Here is a 22,414-nt window from a genome sequence, read left to right as displayed (position 1 = left end):
CAGGCCATCTAGGATTTCATTAGCTAAATTGAGATCATCTGTTGAGAACCATGGTTTCCATTAATCAGATTTTGAAAAAATCATTCAGCTTATATTTTCTCAATTACATCGATGTGGAACGTGCATCTAGTAGAACATCAGTCTTCGTGGGCTCTGTTGGAAGGTTTTTTATGTATTCCCATTAAAGTCCTGGCAACTGCTAGGCTCAATACATAGTAGACAGGGCATTTTGTTCCTGAGTTTGTGAGCAGCCACACATCTTTGAGTTGTAGATTGGTGAATTGTAGATTGGGACTCAAGATGTTAATTACTTGCCAAGAGTCTCCAATTAAAACTAGCACAACAAAGCATGAAAACGCAACCACTTATCTCCAGGATCTGGAGTATTCAAGTACATGAGGGATGGTGTCCCAGGTGGGATGAAATGCCATTTAAGATCTCTGCCCCTACTTACGGGTTTTGTAAGAGCAAAGACTGACTCAACTCCAGGTATGTTTGCTATTTCAGAAAAAGACTTATACTAAAGTTAAGGTTAGACTTTTTGCCATTATGTGCTGCATTTTTTATTAACAATAACAACCCTTATGGGGACTGAGAAATTTCTACTGAGAAGTTTCTAAACCGTATTAAAGTCAGAGACAAGCTTACTTTTTGAGTTTCAATAGATTGATAATAGTTCACAGTTTCAAGCTATTAAATCCTTCTTAAGGCTTAATTCCATATGGATCATTCTGCTGTAAGAAGAGAAAGAAATGCATCCACTGTAAGGATCCCTTCAACAGAGTTCGATAATATAGGCAGCTTCAAAATCCAAACTAATCTACATCTTAGGGAATCCTCTTTTTTAATGTCTGATCTCAGCTTTCCATATCTTTATGACTCTATAAGAACAGGACATAATTTTATGCGTAGCAGAATACAGTAAATTGACTTTAATCTGGACATCAATAGAGAGTAAGCTCAAGATACTGGCAGAGCTCTGTAAGATTTGAAGAGGAAGGACATTTTACTCCCAACTGTTGAACAACAAGTCAGGTTGTGTTTCACAGTCCATAAAATTTTAAGTAAAGTTGCAGTGGTCTTGTGTGCCTCATTTATTCTTCACCAGCCACCTTTCTCACCGACAAAGCACAAGTGCATTAATTGACTGCTTTTGACCAGGTATTTGTATGGATGGCCAGTTTTTAGACAGGGGAAAGAAGTGCGACCTAGGGCAACAGTTCAATTTGGGAAGATAGTTTAGCATCTCAACTGGTCCATTCAGAGTTCCACTCAGAGTTATTCAGCTTTAAGCTCTAAATCTAATTCCTAATCCCTCAGAGAAAGCTGCTGCTTTTCTTTCAGTTGTTAATTTCTGCATATCCCATTCCCCACCATTGTGAACTTTTCAACACCCCTCTTCAATTCTCCCTGACCCAATTTCCACTCCAATCCTTTCTCCGATTGTAATGGTCTGGGCTCCCAACTGCAAGGTTAGTTATTGTCCTCTCTGTATGGATTTGAGCACACGCTTCATGGCTCTGCCCTAAGAATGCAAATTCATTATTCACTCTACTTTTCAGCTACTTTGTTACACTGAAGTCTTGGAGATAGTTGGCAAGTAAGTACTCACCACAATTTTGCAGTAAAAAAAATAGCAATAAATAAATCCATCCATCCATCCATCCACTGGTTACTGGAAGTGTGGCCTGCCCAATAATAAAACAGGAATCATTTGAGAGTACTCCCCCCAAATGAAAGAATGTTTAAGGCACCAGTACACATTGCTAAGTGGATTTCTTGTCTTTAGAAGGAATGAGAACAATCTTACACAGAATAATGGCAGGAAAGTGCTTTGGACCATTGTCATCAAACAGGGAAGAGATGTGCTTCCTGCCTTGTTGTCTATAGGGTGAGTGATCCAAGGGAGCTCTTCAGGGCTCCTGGTTTAAACCAGCCTCCAGGGCTTAACTCCATCCAGACCACATCTAACCTCCATCATGAGTAGTTTGGGGGATTCTTTCTGGACAGAAAAATTCATATTTATGACAGAGTTCATGTCTCTTCAGGGAACATTCTATCTAGGGTATCCATTTTACTATCTGTTTGAATCTAAAATTTAAACCCCAAAAAACAAAATTGGAAAATGAAGGGGTGGGAATAAAATGTAATGTACCACATGTTAACTTACCAACTACTAAGGGGGGATTGGGATAAAGGGGACCTGAACCAGGAGATCTGGAGCTTTCAAATCCCCCTTGCTAGGACTTATTTAACGTTTTAGAATCAGTGGAGGAGGGGGGATTACAAATGCTAGCAGCCATAAATACATTAAAGTACAACACTTACTTTTGCAGCAAAGATGTAGCAATATATTAATCTGTGTCCTTTACTTACACTGAAACAGCAAATGAAGCAAGTTTATTAGAATTATATATATTTTCACAGCCTAACTTTTTCCATAATAAATGGATTCCACTAGCAAATACACTGTGTGCTGAGATAAATTAGTAATGTGGTCCTAATCCTCTTGAAAAAATCCAGATTCTTGTTGCATGAAGATAGGAACACGGATGAAGCTCTAAGTAATATAATTTTCCTTTCCTTAACAAGGGATCCGAAAGACATTTCAGGATCAGCTCATAACCTAAAGCAACCGTCCACTGAGGAAATCATGGATGAAGGAAATGATTCTGTCATTACTGAGTTCATTTTTCAGGGATTCACAGACAATCCCAAAATGCAGCTTGTTCTTTTTATGGTCTTCCTCTTGGTTTATGCCATCACTGTGTTAGGGAATCTTGGCATGATTCTCTTGATTTGCACTCAACCCCAACTCCACAAACCCATGTATTACTTCCTGGGCAACCTCTCCTTTGTTGATCTCTGCTGTTCCTCAAACATTGCTCCTAAAATGCTGACTGACCTATTAAGTGAAACTAAAAGGATTTCTTACAGTGCCTGTGCTACACAGCTCTTTCTATTCAGTTTGTTTGCAGATACAGGGGGCGTTTTGTTGGCTGTGATGGCCTATGACAGATATGTGGCCATCTGCAATCCACTTCTCTATCCAACTGTAATGTCCAAAAAGACCTGCCAGCAATTGATCACTATTGCGTACTTCACAGGCCTGCTGGATTCAACAATTCATACTTTCTGTACATTCCGACTATCATTCTGCAGCTCGAATATTATCAATCACTTCTTCTGTGATGAGCCTCCACTTCTAATTCTCTCCTGTACTGAGACATATGTTAATGAGATTGTGATATTTACCATTTATGGATGCCTTGAGGCAAGCAGCATTGGTATGATTCTTGTATCCTATCTTTATATTTTGGGGACAATCCTGAGAATGCGCTCCACTGAGGGCAGGCACAGGGCATTTTCCACCTGTGCCTCTCACCTGACAGCTGTTGGAATATTCCATGGGACAATACTCTATATGTACTTCCGGCCAAGTTCCAGCTACTCAATGGACCAAGACAAATGGGCTTCTATGTTCTACACGGTTGTGATCCCCATGCTCAACCCTCTCATCTACAGCCTGAGGAATAAGGAGGTGAAAGATGCTGTGTCAAAAGCACTTGGCAACATATGGATTTGGAAAGGGAGAAACTTGGCTTTATAGTAACTTGCAAATGTGGCCATTTGGGGGAAGAACATGCAGAAGGCGTATCTGGATGGTATGGTAAAGTGGGTGACACATGGATTTTTAAAGGAAGTAGAACTAGACAAATTTAACAGACAATGTAATATAAACCTCTGCCCGTTCTGAAGAAGAAGAACTTCAGTGGAAAAAAGAATATATTATGTACTCTTGTTTTGCAAACTGTGTGTATGTGTTATAGCTTATTCTTCTGAATATTATCTGAATAAAGAGCACATTTTATTTAAATATAATACAATTCACCAATACAAGTCCCAAACTCTGCCAAAGGCCACTCTTTCAGTTTAATCAAAATAGCTACCTGTTCAATTAGCCTTCTCCAATCTAGCACAGTGTTGGTTAGGATTTACCCATGGAGCACTGAATAAAAACATCTTTCACTGATTTTTTTTTTTCCTTTAGCTACTAGGAATTTATTTATTTATTTGTTTGTTTATTTATTTAGGCGATTGGCTAGATACTATTGTTCACAAAGCTAAACAAAGTCCTGCTGTGGAATAATGAACGTATTTTTGATGTGCTTGCTGTAGAACTGCAACTAACAGAAACTGATATGGCTGGTTCTTATAATGTAGTCACTTCATTTCAAAAATGCATTAAAAACTGAAAAAGAGATCTGGAAAAAGGCAGATAAATTAACCAAGGGGACAAGAAAGATCTTTCACATTGGAAAAATGAAATGGGGGAGTATGGGGGCAGCGTCATAAAGTTGGGTAGAGAATCTCGGCATAGAAATTGCCATCATCATCATCATCATCATCATCATCATCACGTTTTCTCAGGTTACAGTTCTGACCTGCACTCAGATTTCTTCTATCTGATCATTGTCCGGATATTGGCTGTTCCTGCTGTTCCTCAAAGTTATTCCTTCTGCGCATTACCCTCTGATTCTTGATGAGATAACACTTGCCCAGAGAGAGCGTTGTGGGTCTTTATGGCTCCTGCTTAATGAGCAGGCAGCACCCTTGACCAGTAGGCCTTCTCACAACTTCATCCGATGCATCCGTTAGGCCCCTGTCGGAACAGCACACGTTGCTCTCAGTCACGCGCAGCTTACTTGCTTCCGGGGGAGCTAGTATAACGCACACTACATGGGGCTGCCCTTGAAGAGCATCCAGAAGCTGCAGTTGGTCCAGATTACGGCAGCATGGGCAGTTTTGGCTACACCCCAGTACGCTCGTGTAACACCACAGCTTCATTGGCTGCACTGACTCCCAATAGGCTTCCAAGTGCAATTTAAGTTTTATTTTTTCAGATTTTTTTTATCCTGCCTTTATTATTTTTATAAATAACTCAAGGCAGGGAACATACCTAATACTCCTTCTTCCTCCTCTTTTCCCCACAACAACCACCTTGTGAGGTGAGGTGGGCTGAGAGAAAGTGACTGGCCCGAGGTCACCCAGCCAGCTTTCATGCCTAAGGCGGGACTGGAACTCACAGACTCCTGCACAGGGCAGAGAGACTGAGAGTTGCTGCCCAGCCCATGTCAGGGCAGCCACGCTCAGAATAAGACTCAGACTCACTTAGACGGTCTAAGGATTTCTGGTTTTATTTGAACGGTGTGCGTGCAAAGAGAAAGACGGGAATCCTTATGTGGTGACAGGGTGCCCTGTTTATACTTTGCTGGCAGACGTTGTGCTTCTGCACCCTCGGGCCAGGACCGGATGGGTGCTTGAGACCTCAATGCGTCAGCTGATGGGCGATCCCGGCGATCTCCTTTGTCTCCCTGTCTCCCTCCGGAACGGGTGCGTCCCCTGAAGGTGTTTCCCCGATCTTCTGATAGGTGTTAACTACTGCCTGATGGGTGCTCCCATTATGTTGGGCATCACTCTGTGGACATGCGTGCCTGAGGGAGGTGTGTATGCATCTCTGGGGGGAAATGGGAAGGCATTCCCCTTGCCTCTTGATGGGTGCTAAGTTTGGTCTGAAGGGCTTACCTATTGTGTTGGGGGTTCCCTTCTGGATATGGGTGCTTGAGTGATTTAGGGATTATGCTTATCCTTTCCTCTTACCTAATGTGCATGTTCCCCATTGTGATGCACATATGCCTTGCAATGGGGAACATGACATGCTGCCCCCCAAAGAAGATCTTAGGGTGCTGGTTTGGATGGATATGCTTCATGGAAATTCTTTACCAACCTTTTGGCTGAGACATGTTGGTCTTGGACCCACTCTGGGTGTGGGAAATGCCTCCATTTGACCAAGTATTGTAGCGTGCCCCTTTGCCTTCTGGAGTCAAGTATTTCTTGGATTTCAAAATATTGTTGCCCATCTATTATGATGGGTGGAGGTGGGGGGGGGTTCTGTGTGCCATTTCGAAGGGGTGGCTGGTTTCAGGAGGGCGCAGTGGAAAACTTAGATTGTGGGGTAAGTCCAGTTTGAAAGTGACTGGGTTAATAATTTCTGTGATGGTGAATGGTCCAATAAATTTGGGTGCCAATTTCTTGGAGGGCTGTGGGGATTTGATGAATTTAGTGGAGAGGTAGACCCTATCTCCCACTTTGTAGTTCGGTTGCGCCGCCCTGTGATTGTCTGCAAACGTCTTGTATGTAGCTTGTGCATCGGCCAGGGCTAGCTGGATGATGGGCCAAACCATACCCAGTTGCACTGCCCAGTCATCTGGAGAACAGGGTGGGGTGTCTGGTTGGGGCAGTTCCGGGATTGGCACAAAGTCCCTGCCATAAACCACCTTGAAGGGGGTGTGACCTGTGCTTTGGTGTACTGCATTGTTGTAGGCCACCTCTGCAAAAGGAAGCAGGTCCACCCAATTGTCCTGTTGGTAGTTAATAAATGCCCGCAGGAACTGCTCCATGGTAGAGTTGAGGATCTCTGTAAAGCCGTCTGTGTGGGGGTGCCAAGCCGTTGACAGTGCTTGCTTCGTGCCAATGAGTTTTAGGAACTCTTTCCAGAACCTGGAGGTAAATTGTGTGCCCCTATCTGTCACCAAATGGTAGGGGGTGCCGTGGATTTTGTAGATATGGGTGAGGAACAGGCGTGCCAGTTGTTGTGCAGAGGGGATGGATGCACAGGGTATGAAGTGTGCTTGCTTGGAAAAATAGTCTTTTACCACCCAGATTACGGTTTTCCTTTGGCTGGGTGGCAGGTTGACTATGAAGTCCATGGAAATCTCCTCCCAGGGATGGGAGGGGCTTGCTACTTTCTGCAGCAGTCCTTGGGGTTTCCCCACCTTCCGTTTAGACCTTGCACATGTGGGGCAGGATGTTACGTAGTCCTTGACGTCTTTTCTTAGGGCGGGCCACCAGGATTGCCTCCTGATTAAGTGTAAAGTTTTTATGAACCCAAAATATCCAGCCATTTTATCATCGTGGGAGCAGTTTAACACCTCCGCTCTCAATGGTTCTGGTACGTATAGGGCTTTTTGTTTCCATGCAAGCCCGTGCGTAATAGATACATGGTGTTGGTTGTTTTGCAACCATGTATCTTTTTCGAGGGCTTGGGCGAGTCTTTGTTGCCAGTCCTGTGAAATTGACCTGCACCTTCCCCCGTTTGCCGGTGGTTGCTCTGAGGCGCATCGGGTTTTAGTCTGGCTGCGTGTGACAGCAGGGCAGCCCAGCTGTGTGTCTGTCCATACAGTCCCCACAATGTCCGGTGCTTGGCCAGCATCTTGAGGTCGTCGGGAAAGGGCATCCGCCAGGAAGTTTTTTCTCCCCGGGATGAACTTAAGTTTAAAATTGAATCTGCTGAAGAATTGCGCCCAGCGTACTTGCTTTGGACTGAGGCGTTTTGGGGTGCTGAAAGCCTCCAGGTTTTTGTGGTCAGTCCAGAGCTCAAAAGGGCAGGAGGCCCCTTCTAGGAGGTGCCTTCACGTTTCCAGGGCTGCCTTGACCGCGAACGCCTCCTTCTCCCACACGTGCCATCTCCTTTCTGTTTCTGAGAACTTGTGGGAGAGGTAAGAGCAGGGCTTCAGCTGATTGTCAAAATCGCGCAGAAGGAGGAACGCTCCGATAGAAAAATCTGAGGCGTCTACCTGTACAACAAAAGGTCTGGCGGGGTTGGGATGCTGAAATACTGGCTCTGCCATGAAGAGGTTTTTAGGCGTTCGAAAGCCATTTGACAATCAGCTGTCCAGTTTAACAGCGCCCCTGGGTTTTGTGATTTATGGGTGTCTCCCAGGCCCTTTGTCCGGAGGAGGTTAGTCAGCGGCAGCACAATTTCCACTAGCCCCTGGATGAAACCCCTGTAGAAATTCGTGAACCCCAGGAAACGTTGAAGTTGTCTCCTCGTGCACGGGCGCTCCCACGCTAGTATGGCCTGGACCTTACGGGGGTCCATTTCGATCCCCCTTGCTGAGATCCGGTAGCCGAGGTAGTCGATTTGCTCCTTGTGAAATTCACACTTAGAGAGCTTTGCGTATAGCTCTGCCTTGCGGAGTTTCGTGAGCACTGACTTTACGAGGCGTTCATGCTCAGCTTCATTCTCAGAATAAATTAAAACATCGTCCAGATAAACAAACACCCCCTTAAACAAGTGGTCGTGCAAGACCTCATTGATTAGCTGCATGAATACGCCCGGTGCCCCAGCTAACCCAAACGGTAGAACCCGGTATTGGAACGAGCCCAGCAGGCAATTGAAAGCCGTTTTCCATTCATCCCCCTTCTTATTTGAATCTGGAAGTAGGCTTCCCTGAGGTCTAATTTTGTGAATATTTAGCCCTTTGCGAGGTGGGCTAAAATGTCCTTTATTATGAGCATGGGATATTTATTTGAAATGGATGCAGCATTGAGCCCGCAGTAATCTGTGCAGAGCCGGAGGGACCCGTCCTTCTTTTCCCGAAAAAGGACCGGGGCTCCGACTGGTGAGTTAGCTGGTTCGATAAACCCCCACGCCAAATTCTTGTCAATAAAGTCCCTTAATGCCGCCAACTCCCTTTGTGTCATGGCATATATTTTTGGCTTTGGTAAGGTTGCCCCCGGGATCAGTTCAATGGTACAGTCTGTTTTTCTATGGGGGGGGGGAGGTTGTCAGCCTCCTTTTCCCCAAAAACGTCGGCAAAGTCTTTGTATCTGGCAGGCAGGCCCTCCAGGGTTTCTGCCTCCAGGTGCATTGAGGTCGTTGTCGCCCTCCCCATTGCGGCACGGGGAACCCGATCTCCTGTGGGTGCTTTGTAACGCCAATCTGAAAAGGTGATCTCTCTTGTCGCCCAATTTATTTGGGGGTTGTGATGCCCCAGCCACGGGATCCCTAGTATGAGTAGAGGTAGACCCACCAGTGCCACAATGAAGGCGAGGCTTTCCTCGTGGTTGCCGAGCCTCATCGCAACTCTCTCTGTGTATTGGGTGACCGGGCCCCCTCCCGCTGCTGATCCATCCAACTGTGTGAACACCAGTTGGTGCTGAAGTGGATAGCAGCGGAGGTTAAGCGTGGCCACCAGGTCTGGGTGCATGAGGCATTTCAAACAACCCGAGTCGATCAGCACCCAAACCTTTTCTGTTTTCCCCCCGTGGGTCAGGGTGACTCTCACATATAGGGTGGGGCAGTTGTCACTCACCCCAAAGTCGTTGCGCCCTTTGTTATCTTCCACCTGTCTTTTGGCGCTCTTCAAGGCAGGTGGTTGGCGTTTTCCACCGGTTTGTCGCTTCCGCTTTCCTCATCATCAGTGACGTCAGGGAATTCCCTTGCCGAGGTTTCCCCCTTCGCGGCTGGCCTTTTCTTTGGTGTTGGGGCTGGTTTGTTGGAAACCTTTCCCTGGCTGTCTCTTGTCTTTGCTTTTGGGCAAGCCGCCGCCTTGTGGTTTGCCTCTCTACACTTGAAGCACTGCCCCTGGGCAAACCTGCACTCTTGTTCCTCCCCCCAGGGTTGGGGCGCCGGTGTCACTGGAGCACCACCAGATCGGGGTCCCCTTGCTGTTGCTGCGGTTTGTAGGGACCTCTGGACGTGCCAAAAGGTTTCTTGGGCGTTCTCCGCCTTTCCCGCCAGCCAAATCCATTTGCGGAGGGTGGTGGGGTCATCCCAGTTTAGCGCCCATCTTAAAACATTTAAATTAAGTCCCTCCTTGAATTTTTCCATGACGGTGGATTGTGACCAGTCCCGCACTTTGCCCGCAAGCGCTTGAAACTCACTTGCATAAGCCGCCACGGAGCGCTGTCCTTGCCTGATTTGCCATAGTGCTCTCTTCGCCGTTTCGGTCTCGAGGGGGTCTCTGAAGTGGGAGTCCAGAGCAACCAGGAAAGCGTCCACATGATTGAGCTCTGGGGTGTCTGCCTGGCATAGATGGATGTACCAGTCAGCCGCCCTCCCCCTGAGTCTGTTGGCAATGGCGTTGATCTTTCCCTGTTCTGTCCGGAAGCAGGGCCCGTATTCAGCCATGTAGTTCCTCGCATTGATGAGGAAGAACGACAACATGGCTAGGTCGCTGTTGAATCTTGCCATGAGGTCTCTCACTCCCATCGTGGGTGGGCTCCAGGGCACCTCCAGATGCGTGGTCCTTCTCCCCTCCGGTAGGAAGCTGTCGTCCCGATGTGGGGATTCCCTCAACCAGGCTCCAGGTGGTGTCGGCTCAGCATCCACTCGCCTCCAGCCTCTTCCCAACTGACGCCCTGCAGAAGAGGGGGGGGAAACCCTCTCCCAGGCAACCCAGTATGGTACGCTCCGGTGTGGTCGGCTCCCTCCTCCCGTGCTGCACCCTGCCGCAGCAGCTGCCATGCTTCGGGGTCAAGCAGGGGCGGGGACGAGCTTCTGGCGCTCCATTTGCACTCACCCCGGTCACTGCCTCCGCGCTCCAGCGCTAGTTCTGCAAGGAGCCGCTCGATCCGTGCCAGGCCTGCTTCCGTGGCTCCACAGCACGAGTTCTCCATGGTGCCTCCCACGGCTTGCCCGCTCCGCCGGCGATCTCCGCCTCTCACTGTGGGTGTGTTCCATTGCTCCCATGCCGCTTCAACCATCATGGGTAGGGATTCCCCCGTTGCGTTGAGGGTGACCCATTCCACCTGCGACTCACCGGTGGTCGCCCTGGTCACGTTGCGGCTGGGTTCCTCCCCCGCTGGGCATCCGCTGGTCCTTACCGCGAGGTTGCAGGTGCTGTCGCCGGTTTCCGGGTGCCGCTTCATCGCTGCGTTGATCCCTCACAGACAAGTCTGGAAAGGTGCTAGCGAAAAACATTTTGGGGGATTCCCGTCTTTATGTCAGGGCAGCCATGCTCAGAATAAGACTCAGACTCACTTAGACGGCCTAAGGATTTCTGGTTTTATTTGAACGGTGTGCATGCAAAGAGAAAGACGGGAATCCTTATGTGGTGACAGGGTGCCCTGTTTATACTTTGCTGGCAGACGTTGTGCTTCTCCACCCTCGGGCCAGGACCAGATGGGTGCTTGAGACCTCGATGAGTCAGCTGATGGGCGATCCCGGCGATCTCCTTTGTCTCCCTGTCTCCATCCGGACCGGGTGCGTCCCCTGAAGGTGTTTCCCCGATCTTCTGATAGGCGTTAACTACTGCCTGATGGGTGCTCCCATTATGTTGGGCATCACTCTGTGGACATGCGTGCCTGAGGGAGGTGTGTATGCATCTCCGGGGGGAAATGGGAAGGCGTTCCCCTTGCCTCTTGATAGGTGCTAAGTTTGGTCTGAAGGGCTTACCTATTGTGTTGGGGGTTCCCTTCTGGATATGGGTGCTTGAGTGATTTAGGGATTATGCTTATCCCTTCCTCTTACCTAATGTGCATGTTCCCCATTGTGATGCACATATGCCTTGCAACGGGGAACATGACAGCCCATCAGATCCCACAGGATGGGATGCTCCAGGTCCCTTCTCCGAACCAGTGCCATCTATTGGGTCCCAGGAAGCACACCTTCTCTGTTGCAGCACCTGCCCTATGGAACACCACCTCTCCAACATCCAGATCACCCTGACCCTGCTAGACTTCTGGAAGCCCTGAAAACCTAGCTTTTCCTCAGGCCTGGACCCAGCTTATGAGCAGAGCCCAACATATAGGGTTCAATTGGACTATACTTTTCAAGGGCCGTAGCTTTGCTGTGATGCTGTTCTATTATTTCTTGTTTTCTGTTTTGCCCTGCAAGCTGCCCAGAGTCACAGGACTGAGAGGGGTGGTGATATAAATTAAAGAAAGAAAGAAAGGAATTGCCATAATTATTACAACATTTTAGCTCTAATCATTCAAGCTTCTAAAAGCAATTTCTTATCATGATTCATAGGAACAGCATAATTTGCAATACCGTTAAAATAACAAAAACTGTACAAAACTGTTTCCAGTTTAATTGCCATGCAGACAATGCTCCTGAGACAACACCATATCCTTGAGAGCTTTTGTCCCAGAGGGTAAAAATGTGTTTCGTGACAATTTGTAAATTCAAGGAAAGAATTAACAGCACCAACAGGATGCTGAATGAGTTGGCATTTGTGTTGAGACAAAGGGAACACTTATTTGCAAGCTTAATAAGCAAACATACAGCTCCCTTTGCAAGAATAGCAGCAGGAATTATTCAACAACGGAATTTTGCCATGTGAACCCACTACCCCGTTATATCCTGTGTGTCAGAACAAATGATGCAGACAGAGTTTAGGACACCAGTCAAGCCATTTGAGGAGCAGAAAAATAGCAATTGAGATCAAGCCCTAACACCCCTGCAGTGTGGCTGCCTCAGGGCTCAAGTCTCTTGTCCTTGCTTTTTAACACCTACAAGGAACTGCTGAGAGAGGCCATCTGGAGGCATCAATATGCTGATGATACCCAAATATAACAACTCCATCCCTGGCTATCCAAACCATGCTATCCTGGTGCTGGCCCAGTGCCTGGAGGCTGTAAGGGTGTGAATGGGAAAGAACCGGTTCCGATTCAACCCTAGCCAGATGGAACGGCCCTAGGTTTTTAGGCCTCCTGGGTCCAGTGATATGTCTTCTTTCATTCTTGCTGGAGTAACACTCCCCCATAAAAAGCTGTTGTGCAATTTGGGAGTTCTCCTGGGGTTGTGGCTCCTGTTCGATGAACAAGTGGCAGTTGCAGCCATTCCCAGACCGGGAGACCTTGCTCACAGTCACTCCCGCCCTTTCTGGGCAGTCCATGTTTTGCCCATAATATACCAGTGCTGCATGAGCTGCACTGGCTTCTATTCCTTTCCGGGTGCAATTCAAGGTGCTGGTTATCACCTTTAAAGCCAGATGTAGATAGAAGATGGAATGGCCTTGAGGGACAGGAGGAAGCACTGCTACCAAGGCAATGGTCCAATAAAAGGAGCCTGAGTTCAGGGCAAGAATGTCAAGTGAGTAAACATCTCTGACAAGACCCTCCCTGGTTCACATGAGGATAGAGGGAGGGAAGGCTTCCAGACTTGCAAGATTCTGTTACTATAGCATTACAATAAAAGTAGTACTGATCTACCTGGCATTGGTCTCCTAGTCTGATCAGCCTAGAAGGGCTGACACTAGGCTACTTTTGGGACTGCCTTTCCCTGAAGGTATCTGCCTGTCCCACCAGGTCAGATGGGTGGGCACATTCCAGGCCCCTTCCCGTAAATGGTGTCATCGAGTGGGACCTGGAGGTAGCTGCCCTTGCCCTGAAGGACACTGTTTCCCCAGAGAACTCGCAGGCCTTCACCTTCCTTGTCTTCCAGAAGGCCCTGAGGTCTTGGCTCTTCCCTCAAGTGCTGGGCTAGGATGAGGCTGAATGCCCGCAAGACGATGTGTAGCTGTATGGGAGAAGGGCTGCCCTGGGTACCCTGAGCTTTTGGAGGGTTTTATAGATTTTTATTTCAGGGTTTGGGGCTTTCTATTGTTTCTACTGTTTTGCGCACCACTCAGGGTTGTTACACTATGGGTGGCTATATAAGTCTTTTAAATAAATAAATACATGTTTTGTCCTGTTCCTAGCAATTTTTGGGCCTGTTAATTTCTGAGGTCAGGAGTTTCTTTCTGCAAAATAACAATGCTGGATTTTTTTTCAGTGTTGTTTTATTCATGTCTATGAGAGACATAAACAGAACTAGTAAGACAAAACTAAGCTTTTTTTTTTTGGTCATTCCTACGTCTTGTTGTTTGGCCATATTGCTCTCTGCTGTTTTTGTTCGTTTCTTTTGTTTTGTTTTCTTTTTCCTATATATTGTATTAACTTGTTCCAATTCTACTTTTTTTCTCTCCAGTTTGGGGTTGTGGAGGCGCTAGCAAATTTGTTCTCCTTGAAACTAACAATTTTTATTTTTTTATTTGGTCTTTTATTTATTCACTGTGCTTTTATTTTTTTTTAATTTGGGGGATAATGTTCGTAAACATTTCTTCAGTTATTCATTTATGTATATTAGATCTAAATATATCCACTTTGTGTGTCTTTGTGTATGTTTGTGTCTGTGCGTGTGTGTGTGTGTATATACATATCTACAGCCTTATAAATGTCTAGAATGGTATAAATGTACATTTATTTTAAACCTAGTTTTGCCAGATGGCAGAATTTAGGATACTGAGCTGGAATGGTAAAGATATGTAGAATATTGCTAAGCTTGGAAAGTTATTCAGAATGATATGTAGATATAATGAGAATGTTATATTTTTTCAAGGAACTGATATTTTACGTGAAAAACCTTTTTTGTTTGAAATGAGTTGGATGGGTTCATCTTAGTATATTACTGGTAATAATACTAAAGCAGTAGGGTTAGGATTCTCATTAATAAGGTTGTTAAAACTGAAGTGGTTCAAGAATATTTGGGTACTGAAGGGCATTTTATTATTCTTGGATTAAAGGTATTCGATTCTTATGTGGTAATGGGAAATGTTTATGGCCCTGTAAAGAATACTCCTGATTTGTATCAGAGGTGTTTCAGTTTCATTTGCAGAATTCAGTATGATTTCATAATATTTGATGGTGATCTTAATCTTGTTTTTTATTTTTATATGGATTGCAATATCCCACCCAAACTGTATTAATACTGAGAGTTGGAAAGTACTCTACGCTTCTTTGCAGAAATTTAATTTGCTAGATATTTGGCATAAACCTCATCCCATCACCAGGGATTATCTGTTTATTTCCCATGTCCATAAAACTTGTTCTAGATTAGAATGGTTTTTTATTTCTTTTTCCCTACTTGATCAGGTTTTAGATTCCAAGATTAACTCTACAGTTAAATCAGATCATGCTTAGATTCCATTCACTATTGAATTTAAAAATATTAAGTTACTTAATGGTAGATGGTACTCTAATAATTCTTTATTTCATGATAATAATGTTCTTACTTATATTACAAAACAAATTTTACAAGTTTTTAAATCACTTATAATTCAGCCAGTCTTCACATAGTTTGAGGTGCTTAAAAGGCCAATATAGGCGCTGGATCATTTCTTATGCAGCTAGGTGAAGGAAACTTAGAAATCCTTGTCAGCAGATGGATATTATGGTTAAAGTACTGGGAATCAGGCACAGACATTGGTAAATTGCTGGCAGATCACAAAAGAATAGTAACAGAAGATGGCCAGAAAGTTCTGGACTCTGAATCTGTTAACAAACTGTGTGTGTGAGGGGGGGGGGTTCCAATTTTATAAATCATTTATAATTTATATAAGTCATTATAAAATTGGAAGATAAGTTTCATCAACAAATACTAATCAATTTTAAGTCAAATTAATGTTCCACCACTATCACAAGATAAAATCGTCATTTGCAGAACCCCTTTGTTACTCCAAAAGTGAGTGGAGATTGCTCAGTTCATGAAAAATGGGAACGCCCCTGAAACTTATGGCTCCCCAATTAAATGGTAGAGATCCTGTATAGATAGATATCCTGGTTCCTACATTGTGAAAGGTATGTAATGAATCCTTTAAATCAGGTAAATTCCCCACATCATTATATGTAACAGTGATTTTAAAACCAGTTAAGATAATAGACCAATATCAGAGACAAGATATTAACTGTTGTATTGGCTAAGCGATTGTAGGAGTTTCCATCAGGCACCATTCATCCCTCTCAGTCTGGATTTATGAAGCCAGTCATCAGTGTGAGACGGGAGGCTATACAAATCAAAAAACAAACAAAAAACGGACACGGATTGGATAATCTATGTTTATTATATTACATGTATTGACATATATTGCCACAGAGTATGTTAAGGATCTAGGACTTTATATTCCTAAAACTATAGCTAAACATAGGAAATTAATTATGCTAAATGGTTTAACGGTTTTAAAAATATTGCAAAACATAGGAAATTAAATATGCTAAAGGTTGATCTCTTGCCTAGATATCAATAGATGGATCAAAATCCCATTAAGGTGGTGGGGCAAAATTGTTATGAAATGAATATTGTACCACGATTAACCTGTGTATTAAGAGGTTTCCCAGTGTTAAAAATAATTTCTTAAAATAAATACATTATTGAGGAAATTTAAATGGGGAAACAGGCCATCTAGGATTTCATTAGCTAAACTGAGATCATCTGTTGAGAACCATGGTTTCCATTAATCAGATTTTTCAAAAAATCATTCAGCTTATATTTTCTCAATTACATTGATGTGGAACGTGCATCTAGTAGAACATCAGTCTTCGTGGGCTCTGTTGGAAAGTTTTTTATGTATTCCCATTAAAGTCCTGGCAACTGCTAGGCTCAACACATAGTAGACAGGGTATTTTGTTCCTGAGTTTATGAGCAGCCACACATCTTTGAGTTGTAGATTGGTGAATTGTAGATTGGGACTCAAGATGTTAATTACTTGCCAAGAGTCTCCAATTAAAACTAGCACAACAAAGCATGAAAATGCAACCACTTATCTCCAGGATCTGGAGTATTCAAGTACATGAGGGATGGTGTCCCAAGTGGGATGAAATGCCATTTAAGATCTCTGCCCCTATTTACGGGTTTTGTAAGAGCAAAGACTGACTCAACTCCAGGTATGTTTGCTAACTCAGAAAAAGATTTATGTGAGTCTTAAGGTTAGCCTTTCTGCCTTTACACACTGCATGTTTATGTTAACAGTAACAATCCATGTAGGAACTATGACCCAGAAGTTTCTAAACCATATTAAAATCAGAAACAAGCTTAATTTTTGAATGTCAATGCATTTATAATGGTTCATGCTTTTGAGATGTTAAACCCTTCTGAAGGTTTAATTCCAGATGGATCATTCTGCTGTAAGAAGAGAGAAAATGCACCCATTGTAAAGATCCCTTCAACAGAGTCCCATAATGTAGAGAAGGCTTGCAACCGTGGAAATAATACAAACCAAATGACTAGTATCAGAAAGATTCTTTTAACAAGACTGGCTCATCCTCATCTTAAGGAATCCTCTCTTCCTGAATGTCTGATCTCAGCTTTACTAAGCACAGGACATGATTTCTATGCGTAGCATAGAGAATGAGAATCACCCTCTCCCAACTGTGAAAATAAACATATATTCCCTTGCCCTCCCCTGACAACAGTTTAATTTAATTTAATGTAATCTAATGTAATCTAATTAATCTAATCTGAAACCCATATATGTCTGAATAAGAATATCACCTAGGAGCAAAGGTAGGAATCTCTCTCGAGTAATGGCAGGAAATTCCTTTGGCCCATTGTTATGAAACAGGGAAGAGATGTGCTTCCTGCCTCGTTGTCTATGGGGTGAGTAGTCCAAGGCAGCTCTTCAGGACTCCCCCGTTGAAGATCAGCCTACAGGGCTTAACTCCACCCAGACACCATCTGAACTCCATCATGAGCAGTTTGGGGAATTCTTTGTGGACAAGAAGACTTGTATTTATGCCAGACATGATGTCTTTTTGGGGAACATTAGATCAAGGGTATCCATTTTACTATCTGTTTCAATACGTGTGGTTACTTGACACCTCAGAAAGTGCATAAGATTTTATCTCCCTCCAGCTTGGTTTATTCGGGGATCTAAGGACTTCTGCTTGACAAAAATAAATCAGATCACTAATACCTGTTTTTCGCCTGGCCCCTTTAGAGGAGCTGTGGCGAGGCTCTTTATTAAGAATTACCTCAGCCAAAGTAGTTACTCTTTCACCAAACCAACGGAGTTGGATTTATTGATCCTACAGCTTCAGGACGTTTTAGATAAAACAAATGATCTTGTACCTTCCCAGCCTGGGATCAGGCTCAGATTTGGCATAAGGAACCTTTGGTCATCTTAGTGGATGATTCATACTAGCAGAGACATCGGGAGAGTGCAACCCTCTTGAGGTACCTACATCTTTCAGTGGCTTTTTACGTCATTGATCATGGAGCAATGGCGGTAAGAATTTGGAGGCATCACTTTGCAACAGTTCCACTCCTATCAATAAAGATGCCTCGAGAAATGATACTGCAGGACTTCTTAACCTTATCATTGTAATAGTGGTCTAAAATGGTTTAATAAATAGGTTACTTGAATCCCTGTACTTCCTATATTACTGTTAGCCTACTAGGTAGACCAGATAGGAAACACAACAACCAAATAGGCTAATTCTACTTTATTGTAAAGCTACATTAACAGAATCTTGAAAATCAGAAAGAACAATTCTCCTGCCATCACCTTTACAGACCAAGAACATAGAAAGAGTCCCTTTTGGGCCTCTTGCTCTGCCCACTATGCAGCTGCAGGCTATATTTTCTCTTACCTGACCATTCCCTAGGCAGCATTTCTTCACCTTATCTCCCAAGGTCATTCCCTCATGCCACCACAATCACTTGGCTCAACATAAAAATAAGTTCAGGCAAGGGACACTCTAGGTACACAGAGGTTTGCCACTTGGGAAATGTGGAGGGGAAAATATGTAAAAGCAAACACAGGCAAAAAAGGACCATAAAAGGATATGAAATTCCAGGATGGAGGAATGTTGAAATCAGCTGAAACAAAGACTCTTTAAGGGCTCGTTGAACCTAAAATTTAGAACCCAAAGAAACAAAACTGGAAAATGAATGGGGTGGGAATTTCATGTATTCTACCACTTGCTAACTTAGCATCTGCTGATGGGAGACTTGGGATGAATGGGACCTGAACCAGGAGATCTGGAGCTTTCAAATCCCCCTTGCTAGGACTTATTTAACGTTTTAGAAACAGTGGAGGAGGGGGGATTACAAATGCTAGCAGCCATAAATACACTGAAGTCCAACACTTACTTTTGCAGCAACAGATGTAGCAATATATTAATCTGTGTCCCTCACTTACATTGAAACAGCGAATGAAGAAAGTATATTAGAATTGTATATTAGAATTACATATATTTTCACAGACTACATTTTTCCATAATACATGGATTCCACCTAGCAAGTACACTGTATGCTGAGTTAAGTTAGTAATGTGCTCCTAATCCTCTTGAAAAAATGCAGATTCTTGTTGCATGAAGATAGAAACACGGATGAAACTCTAAGTAATATAATTTTCTTTTCCTTAACAAGGGATCAGAAAGACATTTCAGGATCAGCTCATAACCTAAACCAACCGTCCACTGAGGAAATCATGGATAAAGGAAATCATTCTGTCATTACTGAGTTCATTCTTCAGGGATTCACAGACAATCCCAAAATGCAGCTTGTTCTTTTTATGGTCTTCCTCTTGGTTTATGCCATCACTGTGTTAGGGAATCTTGGCATGATTCTCTTGATTTGCACTCAACCCCAACTCCACAAACCCATGTATTACTTCCTGGGCAACCTCTCCTTTGCTGATCTCTGCTGTGCCTCAACCATTGCTCCTAAAATGCTGACTGACCTATTAAGTGAAACTAAAAGGATTTCTTACAGTGCCTGTGCTACACAGCTCTTTCTATTTGGTATGCTTGGAGATGCAGAGTGCCTTTTGTTGGCTGTGATGGCCTATGACCGATATGTGGCCATCTGCAATCCACTTCTCTATCCAGCTGTAATGTCCAAAAAGGCCTGCCAACAACTGATCACTATTGTGTACTTCACAGGCCTGCTGGATTCAATGATACAAACGTCCTGTACATTCCGACTGTCTTTCTGCAGCTCGAATATTATCAATCACTTCTTCTGTGATGAGCCTCCACTTCTAATTCTCTCCTGTAATGAGACATATATTAGTGAGATTGTGCTATTTACCTTTGTTGGTTGTGTTGTAGCAAGCAGCATTGGTATGATTCTTGTATCCTATCTTTACATTTTGGGGACAATCCTGAGAATGCGCTCCGCTGAGGGCAGGCACAGGGCATTTTCCACCTGCGCCTCTCACCTGACAGCTGTTGGGATATTCCACGGGACAATACTCTATATGTACTTCCGGCCAAGTTCCAGCTACTCAATGGACCAAGACAAATGGGCTTCTGTGTTCTACACGGTTGTGATCCCCATGCTCAACCCTCTCATCTACAGCCTGAGGAATAAGGAGGTGAAAGATGCTGGGTCAAAAGCACTTGGCAATATATGGACTTGGAAAGGGAGAAACTTGGCTTTATAGCAACTTGCAAATGTGGCCATTTGGGGGAAGAACATGCAGAAGGCGTATCTAGATGGTATGGTAAAATCAGCAGGTGACGCATGGATTTTTAAAGGAAGTAGAACTAGACAAATTTAACCGACAATGTAATAATAACTTCTGCCCGTTCTGAAGAAGAACTTCAGTGGAAAAAAGAATACATTATGTATTCTTGTTTTGCAAACTGTGTGTATGTGTTATAGCTTATTCTTCTGAATATTATCTGAATAAAGAGCACATTTTATTTAAATATAATACAGTTCACCAATACAAGTCGCAACCTCTGCCTTTTTGCTAATTTAGTGGCCTGCTAGAACCACTGAAATGGAGCAGAGCTTCTAACACAGCTGAGAAACTGGCACAGAAAAAGAATATTATCTTAAAATAGTTTTAATGAGCACATCAGAGAAACACACGTTATTCATCTTACACATTCAGCCCTCCTAAGCATAAAGAATCACACGCTTAGACAGTTTAGGTTAAGATAAGTAAAAGAATTCCTTACTGACTTTATTGTTGCTTCTGTTACATCCATCTTGGTGGAAAAAATGAAGTTCCTTTGTTCTTCTTTTCTTTCTAAATACTTAGTTTGCCCTCAGCCCTATGGCTGCCAAGGGCTGTGTGGAAGAAAGGGGCAGAATCCTTCATCAAGTCCCAAGCACATGGCCCTGATGAATGGAGAGCAGAGCAGCATGCTTGCTTCTCCCTGTGGTGGAAAAAGGAGGAAGAAAGTGAGAGGAAGTGGGAGTGGCAACAAACAGCTTCCTCAGAGTTGCATTGTGGGACAACTCAATTTACATACTAATTCACATGCTGATGAGGCATGCTGGATTTGCCAGAACTTCCAACATGCCTAAGGCCATTCTTTCAGTTTAATCAAAGAAGCTTTGCAGTTCCAGCTGGTTCACCCCTTAGCCACTTCCCAGGATCTTTAGCCATAAACAGTGGTAGTTTGTCAGCAGTCCATCAAAAGAGGATTCCTAGTTGTCCAAAATCGAAATGATTGATTGTACAAATCAAAGAATCAAAAACCTTTATAACTACTGCCTGTAGAAATGACAAGGCTGCGAGTGTATATATTAGCCATGACTATAATCTTTACAAGCTTAAAAATATCTGACTCCAAGTTCTTTCTGTGGTAAATGAGACTACCTGTTTAATTAGCCTTCTCCAATCTAGGGCAATGTTGGTTAGGATTTTTGGGTCTGTTGTCCAACACCATATGGAGGAATACCAATTTGAAGGAAGTTATATTAAACTGCACACCAGTTTAATAAATGAAATCAAACATTAAAAATGTATTTGACTGATTTTCCCCTTTGGTTTTGCAAGTGAATATTATTTTTCACAAAGCTTAAGAATGTCCTACAATGGAATAATAAAAATGTTTTTGATGAAACTGCTGTAGAACTCTGTGACTGGCAGAAACCAATAGGGGTTGGTCCCTATACTAATATATCATATTAATATAAAATATTTCCTCCATGGAAAACTATTTCTATGACAATGCATCTTCATTGAACATCCTTCACATAAGAGGACATGATACACTTCTGTTCACTGCATCTCAAAAAATGGATTAAAAACTGAAAAAGAGATAGAAAAAAGAATAAAATATTCCAGGGGACAAGAAAGATCTGAGCCTTTTACACTGGAGAGAGAAAACAAGTGGGCCACTGTGTGGAGAAGCTTGGCAGAGAAACATATTCACCCTTTTTCATAACACTAGATCCCAGAATCCTCTAGTAGTAAAAGGAGGCACTTCTTTACACAACATATATATAAACTATGGAAATAGCTTCCACAAAAACTGTGGAAGCAGTTGTGATAAATTCATGGAGGACAGGGCTAAGACCCGTTACTTGAGAACTCCAAGTTCAGAAGCATTAGCCCCCCAGTGTTGGCCCCAATAACATCTGGTGAAGGCCATGAGCAAAATAAGAATTCTTCTCTTGTGTTGCATATTATTTCCTTACAGGCTTCTATTTGACTGTGATGGGAAAATATAGACATTTCATTTTCTGATGCTTTTACCATAATCAGCCTGTAGTGGTTGCTTAACCTTGTTCATATCTATTGCCCAAACTGTTACTGATCTCTTCATTGCTTCCCTTTAGATCTTCCCATATCTTCTTAGCTCCATTTTTAACTAGAAACAGGCAGAAGTCCTTTTCAGTGGTATCAGGCATGAAGGACATTCTTATTTTTCTCAGCATACTGAGTTCCACAGAAGTGGATACAATCCCATTCTTTTCAAACTTGAGCAATTGACACGTAAAAATGTGGCATTGTGGAATACCCACAGGCAATTTTATATACATACTAAATCTTATATAAAACTTGATTATGGGAAAAGCTCAAAATATATTTAAATTAATCTGCCAGCTTATTACCTTTAGGCT

At 43.5% G+C, this 22,414-nt stretch overlaps 2 protein-coding genes across 2 annotated transcripts; both read left to right on the top strand.

Annotated features, from left to right (window-relative positions):
- Positions 1-1,230: 1,230 nt before the first annotated feature.
- Positions 1,231-3,937, top strand: LOC134488595 (olfactory receptor 5AR1-like). The gene is made up of 3 exons (XM_063291059.1): positions 1,231-1,242; positions 2,648-3,573; positions 3,826-3,937. Exons 2-3 carry the CDS (start codon positions 2,654-2,656, stop codon positions 3,935-3,937), a joined length of 1,032 nt encoding a protein of 343 aa, XP_063147129.1. The 5' UTR covers positions 1,231-1,242; positions 2,648-2,653.
- Positions 3,938-16,974: 13,037 nt separating this feature from the next.
- LOC134488594 (olfactory receptor 5AR1-like) lies at positions 16,975-19,994 on the top strand. The gene is made up of 2 exons (XM_063291058.1): positions 16,975-16,991; positions 19,028-19,994. The coding sequence occupies exon 2, from the start codon at positions 19,038-19,040 to the stop codon at positions 19,992-19,994; it is 957 nt and encodes a 318-aa protein (XP_063147128.1). The 5' UTR covers positions 16,975-16,991; positions 19,028-19,037.
- Positions 19,995-22,414: the final 2,420 nt, after the last annotated feature.

The sequence above is a fragment of the Candoia aspera genome, chromosome 1 (assembly GCF_035149785.1).
Source record: "Candoia aspera isolate rCanAsp1 chromosome 1, rCanAsp1.hap2, whole genome shotgun sequence".
In the NCBI taxonomy this organism is placed as follows: Eukaryota; Metazoa; Chordata; class Lepidosauria; order Squamata; family Boidae; genus Candoia; species Candoia aspera.
The sequence above is the reverse complement of the archived record's forward strand: the minus strand, read 5'-3'. Positions and strand labels throughout refer to the sequence as shown.